The sequence below is a fragment of the Etheostoma spectabile genome, unplaced genomic scaffold (genome assembly GCF_008692095.1).
Source record: "Etheostoma spectabile isolate EspeVRDwgs_2016 unplaced genomic scaffold, UIUC_Espe_1.0 scaffold00569805, whole genome shotgun sequence".
Classification (NCBI taxonomy): domain Eukaryota; kingdom Metazoa; phylum Chordata; class Actinopteri; order Perciformes; family Percidae; genus Etheostoma; species Etheostoma spectabile.
Window position 1 is genome coordinate 1 of NW_022605336.1, and position 10,475 is coordinate 10,475.

General features: G+C 42.5%; 2 protein-coding genes across 2 annotated transcripts; both read right to left on the reverse strand.

The window, feature by feature from the left end:
* Positions 1–64: 64 nt before the first annotated feature.
* Positions 65–2,416, reverse strand: LOC116685401 (cysteine-rich protein 2-binding protein). Its single transcript, XM_032510467.1, has 4 exons — positions 2,341–2,416; positions 1,994–2,237; positions 578–704; positions 65–285 (listed from the first exon to the last, which is right to left on the reverse strand). The coding sequence occupies exons 1-4, from the start codon at positions 2,414–2,416 to the stop codon at positions 154–156; spliced, it is 579 nt and encodes a 192-aa protein (XP_032366358.1). The 3' UTR covers positions 65–153.
* Positions 2,129–4,202, reverse strand: pet117 (PET117 cytochrome c oxidase chaperone). Its single transcript, XM_032510468.1, is given in 4 exon segments — positions 2,129–2,256; positions 3,352–3,488; positions 4,108–4,163; positions 4,166–4,202. Coding segments are annotated over 3 exon segments (225 nt in total). The 3' UTR covers positions 2,129–2,256; positions 3,352–3,356.
* Between the last annotated feature and the right edge of the window lie 6,273 nt (positions 4,203–10,475).

A 10,475-nucleotide genomic window follows, 5' to 3' on the forward strand; every position in this document is an offset into this window, starting at 1 on the left:
TTATAGTTATATGATAGTTATATGATAGTTATAGTTATATGATAGTTATATGATAGTTATAGTTATATGATAGTTATAGTTATATGATAGTTATAGTTATATGATAGTTGCTGTTCAGTGAGAAACAGGAAGTGAGACGATGTTAAACCAAAGTTAAAGTGACCTCGTTCCCAGCAGGAAGTTCCAGTGTCGGCCAATGAAAGCACAGATGTCCTCCTTCCACCTGAAGTAGCCCTGTCGGCCCGTCCCCTCCAGAGACAGATTGTACATGGCCAACATCACCACCTGGCACAGGTAAGACACAGAACATGGGGGGGGGGGGGGGGGGGGGGGGGGGGGGGGGGGGGGTGTGACATTAATGCATGGATTTAAAAAAGGTGCCAAAACTCTCTTGTTAAAGTAGAATCGGTTTGGCACAGCAAGGTTTTCAGCTCCTCATACTGTACACACTGTCTGTGTCTCTCCTGACTCATGTTGTACCTGCTGCCAGGTGAGTCTCTACTGACCCAGGTGAGTCTCTACTGACCCAGGTGAGTCTCTACTGACCCAGGTGAGTCTCTACTGACTCATGTTGTACCTGCTGCCAGGTGAGTCTCATCCTCTCGAAGGTCTCCTTTCCGTCCTCGGAGCAGTCGGAGCAGATGAATTTAAAGAAGTTGTCTCCTTTCAGGTAGCTGGGCTGCTCCCCTCTGAGCTGAGCTGAAACACAGAGAGAGACTCAGACCGCTGACAGGACCACACGCAGACAACACACATTCACCACTGATTCTGGACATTAAGGGCTTCAACATAATCAAAACCCACCAGACTCCATGTACATAATCACTACTTTTATCATCCTAAAAAACACTTCATTCAAAGTAGACAGAAACTAAATAAAACTACCAAAAGCCGTCTTGGTTCATCTTTCCACTGTTCCTACAATCACCACTCTGGTCTGGTTGGAATAAACTCTTAATTCACCCATTTACATGTGGAGATATGCTGCTCTATACACGCTAAAAGTAGTGATTATTTACATGGAGTCTGGTGGAGATATTCTACTCTATACACACTAAAAGTAGTGATTATTTACATGGAGTCTGGTGGAGATATGCTGCTCTATACACGCTAAAAGTAGTGATTATTTACATGGAGTCTGGTGGAGATATGTTGCTCTATACACGCTAAAAGTGTTGATTATTTACATGGAGTCTGGTGGAGATATGCTGCTCTATACACACTAAAAGTAGTGATTATTTACATGGAGTCTGGTGGAGATATGCTGCTCTATACACACTAAAAGTAGTGATTATTTACATGGAGTCTGGTGGAGATATGCTGCTCTATACACGCTAAAAGTAGTGATTATTTACATGGAGTCTGGTGGAGATATGCTGCTCTATACACACTAAAAGTAGTGATTATTTACATGGAGTCTGGGGGAGATATGCTGCTCTATCACGCTAAAAGTAGTGATTATTTACATGGAGTCTGGTGGAGATATGTTGCTCTATACCCGCTAAAAGTGTGATTATTTACATGGAGTCGGGTGGAGATATGCTGGCTCTATACACACTAAAAGTAGTGATTATTTACATGGAGTCTGGTGAGATATGCTGCTCTATACACACTAAAAGTAGTGATTATTTACAGGAGTCTGGTGGAGATATGCTGCTCTATACACGCTAAAAGTAGTGATTATTTACATGGAGTCTGGTGGAGATATGCTGCTCTATACACGCTAAAAGTGTTGATTATTTACATGGAGTCTGGTGGAGATATGCTGCTCTATACACACTAAAAGTATGATATTTACATGGAGTCTGGTGGGATATGCTGCTCTCTACACGCTAAAAGTGTTTGATTATTTCATGGAGTCTGGTGGAGAGATTGCTGCTCTATACACGCTAAAAGTGTTGATTATTTACATGGAGTCTGGTGAGATATGCTGCTCCCCCCCCCCCCTTGTGGGACTATAAAGGATGCTCATCATTATTATCATCTCCCTGCAGGGACCCACTTGTGGCAGCGGTCGCAGTAGAAGGACATGTCCTCGCAGGCCCAGCCCCCGTCGGCCTCCTCGCCCAGGTCGCTGGTCAGAGAGTCCCCGCTCTGGTCGTGGGACAGATCCACCGAGCCCTGACCTCCGACTCCACGATGAGGAGGGTCTCCCCTCCACCTCGCCCTCCTCCAGACCCTCGGACGCCGACGTGCCGGCCGCCTCGTCCTCGCCTCCCGCCAGCTGATCGCCGCTGCTGTCCATCACGGACACACCTGCACACATCAGGCTCGTTACAGTTTACGATGACAGGAACTGTGTGATGTCATCATGTTACATGTGTGATGTCATCATGTTACTTGTGAATGTCCTAGAGTCTTCTGTCCTCTGGGACAGGAAGCTGAATATCTCTGAGTTGGGGACCGAACGAGACATTTGAGGACGTCATACTGGGACTTTAAGGAATCACTGATCCACATTTTAGAGTCAAGACTGTGTGTTTCCCTGTCTCAGCCTGTCTGTCTCTCTCTGTGTTTCCTTGTCTGTCTCTCTCTGTTTACCTGTCTGTCTCTCTCTGCGTTTCCCTGTCTCAGCCTGTCTGTCTCTCTCTGTGTTTCCCTGTCTGTCTCTCTCTGTGTTTCCCTGTCTGTCTCTCTCTGTGTTTACCTGTCTGTCTCTCTCTGTGTTTACCTGTCTGTCTCTCTGTGTTTACCTCTCTCAGCCTGTCTGTCTCTCTCTCTCTGTGTTTACCTGTCTCACTGTCTGTCTCTCTATGTTTACCTCTCTCAGCCTGTCTGTCTCTCTCTCTCTCTGTGTTTACCTCTCTCAGCCTGTCTGTCTCTCTCTCTCTGTGTTTACCTGTCTCAGCCTGTCTGTCTCTCTCTCTCTATGTTTACCTGTCTCAGCCTGTCTGTCTCTCTGTGTTTACCTGTCTCAGCCTGTCTGTCTCTCTCTGTGTTTACCTGTCTCAGCCTGTCTGTCTCTCTGTGTTTACCTGTCTCAGCCTGTCTGTCTCTCTCTGTGTTTACCTGTCTGTCTCTGTGTGTTTACCTGTCTCAGCCTGTCTGTCTCTCTGTGTTTACCTGTCTCAGCCTGTCTGTCTCTCTCTGTGTTTACCTGTCTGTCTCTGTGTGTTTACCTGTCTCAGCCTGTCTGTCTCTCTGTGTTTACCTCTCTCAGCCTGTCTGTCTCTCTCTCTCTGTGTTTACCTCTCTCAGCCTGTCTGTCTCTCTCTCTCTGTGTTTACCTGTCTCAGCCTGTCTGTCTCTCTCTCTCTATGTTTACCTGTCTCAGCCGGTCTGTCTCTCTGTGTTTACCTGTCTGTCTCTGTGTGTTTACCTGTCTCAGCCTGTCTGTCTCTCTGTGTTTACCTGTCTCAGCCTGTCTGTCTGCGCTGTCTCTCTGCCTCCAGCTGTGCGGTCAGTGTCCTCTGCTCCTCCAGCAGTCTCAAGTTCTCCTTCTTCCTCTCCAGCCGCTCCAGATCCCGGACTACACCCTCGTGCAGACGCTGAGACACAAAGACACACAAAGACACACAAAGACACACAAAGACACACAAAGAAACACAAAGACACACAAAGAAACAAAAAGAGACATCCGGTAACCGAGGGACTTTGACTTTAATACATTATTATATCAGAAACTACAGCTAGCATGAAGTTTAGTGTCCAAATTATTCACCAAAAACTGAGTGTCCCAAATGCTGAGGGTCTTATGTGAGACAGGTTAGGGACGCACAGGTGTTTAGTATTAATTACAGACATTTATTGGGAATCAGGACACCAAAAATGCACCTATACACCTCATTAATTAACCGTTAAAATGTCCCTAAAACAAACGGCAGCTAATCGCTTCGCTGGTGCTTTTATTTTGAAAATCTGCACCCAATGTTTTTCCTACCAGTTTCAGCCTTAAACTATTTATATTTATTTAACTTCCCTTATATGTGTTAACAGTCATCTCCTTAACATTTATGATTTAACATCATCAGCGTTTAAAAGAGAATTATTAAAACGTCCGTTAACTTCCGGTGACCTCATAGCTCCGCAGCTAACGGCTAGCTAGCTGCTAACTCTAGCCTTGCTGTTGGCGTTTAGCCCGGCTCGGCTCGGCACGGACCGGGTTACCTGTCTGTCCCAGGACTGGTTAAGGTGAACAGCAAGCCACGGTGCTCGAGTCAAACTACAGAAACTCCCAGAACCACTTTAGAGGTCGTAGACATGCCGTAGCCGTTAGCTTCACGGTAGCCAGCTGCTAACTGGCTCTGATGCTGCGCGCTCTTCTTCTACTACTTCATTCTTCTTTTTCTTCTTCTTCTTCTTCTCTTCTCTTCTTCTACGGCTCTTTGTGAACAGCGCCGCCCCTGGGGTGCGGGGGAGAGGTCAAAGTTTAACGACTACACGTGAAGGAAGGAAAAGTATTTATCAATATTTTGTTTTTTATTTATTATTTTTATGTTAAATGTGAAAGAAGTAGAAGGTGTCTTTTTAAAAATACTTATTTATTTATTATTATTTTATGTTTCATATTTGTTGACAGGAGGAAAACTGTTTTATTACTTTTATTATTATTATTAGTATTATTATTATTATTATTATAATAATTATTATTATTAATTATTATTTTATTATTATTATTATTATTATTCTTATTATTATTATTATTATTGATTTTATTTGATTTTTTATTTTTGTATTCATTTGTTATTCATTATTTTTTTATATATTTAATTTAACTTTTTTATAATTGAAAACATTTAATTAGAAACGTGTTTTACCCTCAGGGGCAATAACCAGCGTCCAGATGCCCCCCTCATACCCCGGGGTATTTAAACCCCTTCACTTGGGGTAGGGGGTTAAATTTACCACGTTGAAATTAATCAACGTGGTAAATTAAATATCTTGGGTGTGGGAACGTTTCGATTTACTTACTTTTGTATATTTTTTTACATAAATAAAAAAAAGAATTTCTTTTATTTTTTAAAGTCCTCAGTGCAGCTTTGACTCGACGTGGGCGGTGTTTACGTCTGATTAAGTTTACGTGCGATTGTGATGTGTGTATAGGACAAAGTAAGTTAAAATTAATACCCACCCACACACACCACACACACACGGAGATAACACACACCACACACCCACACATACAACACACAGACACGCACACATACACACATATAAAATATATATATGTATTTGTAAAAAAAAACAACAAAAAATACTAATGAAAATAAAAATAAAAAATAAAAAAGAAAGGAAATGTGTGTATTTCTATATCTTTTTCTAGTCTTAACGACTGCTCAAGAGCTTTTACATCTACAGGAAACATTCACCATCACACATCATCTACACACCTGCTCATCATACCCACTCAACACACATCTACACCTGCTCATCAGATACCACTCACACACCTACACACACACCTGCTCATCAGATAAACAACACACTCACACACATCTACACACCTGCTCATCAGATACACACTCACACACATCTACACACCTGCTCATCATACACACTCACACACATCCACACCTGCTCATCAGATACCACACTACACACCTGCTCATCAGATACACACTCACACACATCACACACCTGCTCATCAGATACACACTCACAAACATCTACCACCTGCTCATCAGATACACACATCTACACCCTGCTCTCAATACACACTCAAGGCAAAGGCAAGGCAAGGCAGCTTTTATTTGTATAGCACATTTCAGCAACAAGGCAATTCAAAGTGCTTTACATACACAAATCAGTTGAACAGATAAAACACAAGTAAAAACAGTTAAAAATCACAAGCATTAAAACCGGTAAACATGAATAGACAGTTAAAAACAAGAGAAACATAAAACACAAGAATAAAATTTACAGTGCAGCATAGAAATTTAAAGAAATGATTAGTCATTTAAAGAAAGGCAGCTCAATAGAAGGTCTTCAGCCTTGATTTAAAAGAACTGAGAGTAGCAGCGGATCTACAGTTTCTGGAGTTTATTCCAGATATGAGGAGCATAGAAACTGAAGCTGCTTCACACCCTGTTTAGTTCTGACTCTGGGGACAGAAAGCAGACCTGTCCCAGATGACCTGAGAGGTCTGGGTGGTTCATAGTGTAGTAGCAGATCAGCAATATATTTTGGACCTAAACCGTTAAGTGATTTATAAACTAGCAAGAGTACTTTGAAATCAATTCTTTGAGACACAGGAAGCCAGTGTAAAGACTTCAGAACTGGAGTGATGTGATCCAGTCTCTTGGTCTTAGTGAGACTCGACGCAGCGTTCTGAATCAGCTGCGCGGTCTGATTGATTTTTTAGGGAGACCTGTAAAGACCCCGTTACAGTAGTCAAGTCTACTGAAGATAAAGGCATGGACAAGTTTTTCCAAATCCTGTTGGACACATAATCCTTTAACCCTTGATATATTCTTAAGGTGATAGTAGGCTGACTTTGTAATTGTCTTAATGTGGCTGTTAAAGTTCAGGTCTGAGTCCATGACTACACCAAGATTTCTGGCTTTGTCTGTTGTTTTTAAATTGTTGTTTGAAGCTGAGTGCAGACTTTTAATCGTTCCTCTCTTGCTCCAAAAACAACCACCTCAGTTTTTCCTTCATTTAATTTCAGAAAGTTCTGGCACATCCAGCCGTTAATTTGTTCGTGCACTTAGTCAGTTTTTGTTTTGACTATAGTCCCCTGGCTAAGGTTATGTAATTTGTGTGTCGTCCGCATAACTATGGTAACTTATTTTGTTTTTTCTCCATAATCTGAGCCAGTGGAAGCATGTAGATGTTAAACAGAAGAGGCCCCAGAATGGAGCCTTGCGGACCTCGCACGTCATATTTGTACGCTCAGATGCATAATTACCTATAGACACAAGTGTAATCCCTATTCTTAAGGTAGGATTCAACCAGTTTAGTACTGAGCCAGAAAGGCCAACGCAGTTTTCCAATCGGTCTAGTAGTATAGTCGTGGTCGACCGTGTCAAATGCAGCACTGAGATCAAGTATACTAAGATTGAAATTTTGCCATTATCTGTGTTAAGGTGGATGTCATAAAGACTTTGACAAGAGCCGTTTCAGTGCTGTGGTGTGGTCGGAAACCCGACTGAAAGGTATCAAAACTGTTGCTTAGTGACAAGATGGTTGAGTTGTTGAAAGACTACTTTTTCAATGATTTTACTTAAAAACGGAAGGTTTGATATTGGCCTATAGTTGCTCATTAGTGACTTGTCTAGGTTGTTCTTTTTTAGAGTGGCTTGATTACTGCAGTTTTCAGGGCCTGTGGAAAGATACCTGAAAGAAGAGATGTGTTCACAATCTGTAGAAGATCAGAAGTCAAACATGGAAACATTTTTGAAAAGTCCCGTTGGTAGAACATCAAGGCAACAGGTCGAGGTTTTCAGATGTTGAATAATGTCCTCCAGGTTTGTATGGTTTATCGTGTGAAATTCTGTCATATTGGAACTATTTTTGCTTGAACACTGTGACAGCACATATCCTGGACTTGATATGGAGGCACTGACTGTTGTCTAATCTTTGAATTTTGTCTTTGAAGAAGGAGGCAAAGTCATTGCAGGCCTTGGTAGATAAAAGTTCAGATCTACTGGTACTGGAGGGTTTGTTAACCTATCAACAGTAGCAAACAAAGCACGGGAATTATTATTGTTTCTAGAGATAATATCAGAGAAAAAGGACCTTCTTGCATTCCTCAGTTCCAAATTATAAATGCGAAGTCTCTCTTATAGGAGTTATAATGGACCAGGAGATTTGTTTTTCGCCACCTTCGTTCAGCTTTCCTACACTCTCTTTTTTCTGTTCTCACCAGTAGGACATTTCTCCATGGAGATCTTTTCTTACCAGATACACTTTGACCTTAGTGGGAGCAATGGCATCATAACATTTGTGATTTTACAGTTGAAATTATCTACAAGCTCACTGACTGATAGCCCAGAGAGGGCTGGTGTGGAGGAGAAAAGCTGTATAAATGTGTCACTGGTGTTTCAGTGATATACCGTTTTCTGATTATCTTTGTTTTGACACTTTTGGGCACAGAGATAGTGCCGTTAAAGAAACACAGGAATGATCAGAGAGAGCAACGTCAGTCACCACAACCTTGGAAATGTTCAGACCTTTGGAGACAATCAAGTCCAAGTGTGCCCCTTATTGTGGGTGGGCTCCGTCACATGCGAGTCAGTCCATAGTTCTCAAAAACACAACACAGCTCTTTTGTCCCCCTGTCCTGGGGGCTGTCAACATGAATGTTAAAATCACCCGCAATGATTACACATCAATTAATGCAGATAATAGACAGCAGTTCATGAAGTCATCAATGAAGGTTGCACAATATTTAGGTGGCCTGTAATATTTAGAAACATCGCTTGAGGGGAAGATCTTAATTGAAGAGCAACATATTCAAAAGAAACAAAATTTCCATAACATATTTGCGTACAGTGGAATGATCATTAAACAAAATGGCGACTCCACCTCCTTTCTTATTCACTCTATTCTCACTCATAAAACTGAAGTTAGGGGGCTGACTCGATGAGAACAGCAGCGCTGTTATTATGGTCTAACCAGGTTTCAGTTAAAAACATAAATCTAGATTGTGCTTAGTAATAAATCATTGATTAAAATGATTTTCCTGCCAAAGACCTGACGTTTAGTAAGGCTAGTGTTAGTGTGTTTTCATTTTTTGGGACAGGCTGTAGCTGACGAGGAATGGATGCTAAATTTGCTAAGTTTGCAGTTAAGTGCTTATTCACCATTCTTTTCCTATTACCTATCACAACAGAAATTGAGGAAGAATTGAATCCACAGGGCCCGGCTTGTCTTGAAAAGAGTCATTAGTATCACTAGTCCCTGCAGCCAAGCCCGGCACATATCAGATAGTGCTTGCAGATTTTGCACACAAGCGTCCTTATCATCTGGGGGAAAGGAGTTTTCTGACATCCTGGTAGTGGTGCTTTGCGTTTTACTTTTGCCCGGGTTTGAGCCATGGGGGTAGGAAGGGGTGCATAATTGATGGGAAATAAGGGAAAGGTGTGTGTGGGAGACATCAGTAGAGACAGCGATGAATCCTCAGAGTTCGGGTTGGGAAGGTTTGAGGGTGCTGGACGGGTGAAGAGGGGAGTGGAGGTTTCGTGTCTCTGCTCTCTGGTCTCCCATGGTCAATCTTTGCACAGGCGGGGGCTGTGCTGGATCACTGCCGCACTTTGTTGTGTCTTCCTTTTGTTTTGGTGACCTTGGCAGAGGGACAGATGTGTAGCGCAGAAAGTAAAGCAGATTAGAGGTGACAGCTTTACTCCTGGCTGTTAGGGAAAGTCTATCTGCTTTAAAAAGATGTCTGCGCTCCCAGAAAATGTTTAATTGTCAATGAACTTCAGAGAGTGGACGTTCATTCAGTGTTGAAAGCCATTTGTTTAGTCCCAACAGTCGGCTGAATCTCTCATCTCCTCTTCTGACTGACGGTATAGGACACTGATAAACACATTTGCGCTTAGGGGGTGACTGTGTCAAGCAGTTCCCTAAAGTCCAGTTCAGCCATTCAGACTGTTGCTTTACAACATCATTTGACCCTATATGCAGAAAAATGTTCTTCACAGTTTGGGTGTGCTGCACGATATCTGGATTTTTTGGGTCAAGTCAGACACCATGTCTTTGGGAAACATAGTATTTTTGTGTTTTTTACTGTTTTTTAAATCTTTTACAGCAGAGTCACCCACAATCAGGGTTTGAGGCCCAGTTGTTAGCTTTTTACTTTTTGAATTGCTCTCAGTCCTTACCCTGCTGTGTGGTGATGAGACGCAGTCCCGGTCATCAGATGACTGTCCAGCGTCTTGCAGCAGAGGAGCAAATCTGTTATCCAGTTGCACCCAGGTTGTTGGGGGGGCATTTTGTTGTTTTTTCCCTTTTGCAGCTGTCCACGGCTGTGTCCTACTAGTACAGGGGTTGAAGAGGCGCTCTGCCCGATGATAATGCAGGCCAGCCGGTCATATCACAAATGTCAGGGCGCTGTGCCCGCCCGTTAGTCGTCCTCCCATTTCCCAGAAAATGATTTACTCTTAGGCTTCGCACCAGACAGTTCCAGGAGGACCGCCACTTGTTGATTTATTACCAGTTCCACCCTCCTGTTTCTTTGTAGTCTTGTTTGTGCTAATAGCCGTGTGTTAGCAACTTCTGTCCATTGTTATGGGTCCATGGTAAGTGGGTGTCTTTCCACAAGATCCGTTAACTTCCCCGTTCACTCTAGAAGGTGAACCTTGGTTTCCAGAAGTGCAATCTTCTGAAGAGTTTGTAGTAGTCTTCTACGGAGAAGGAGGCATCTTGCTGCTAATTAGCTTTAGCTACAATCACTGTATGACAGGCTTGAGCTATTGGTAGGCCACTGCTCCACGCAGAAAAATTTAAAATATGGCAATAGCCTACTATTCTACAAAAATGTATAGTCCAGTGTGTTTTGAAGTGTCCAAGAGCCGCTGCTCATAGTTTCTCAG

Excerpts from the sequence above, each read along its gene's own strand:
- LOC116685401 (XM_032510467.1), bottom strand. The coding sequence starts at position 2,416 with ATGTCTCGTTCGGTCCCCAACTCAGAGATATTCAGCTTCCTGTCCCAG. Across the intron at positions 2,238-2,340 it reads AGACTCTAGGACATTCACAA|CAGCGGCGATCAGCTGGCGG; the intron begins GTAACATGATGA and ends CGTGATGGACAG. Across the intron at positions 705-1,993 it reads CGCTGCCACAAGTGGGTCCC|TTCAGCTCAGCTCAGAGGGG; the intron begins TGCAGGGAGATG and ends CTCTCTCTGTGT.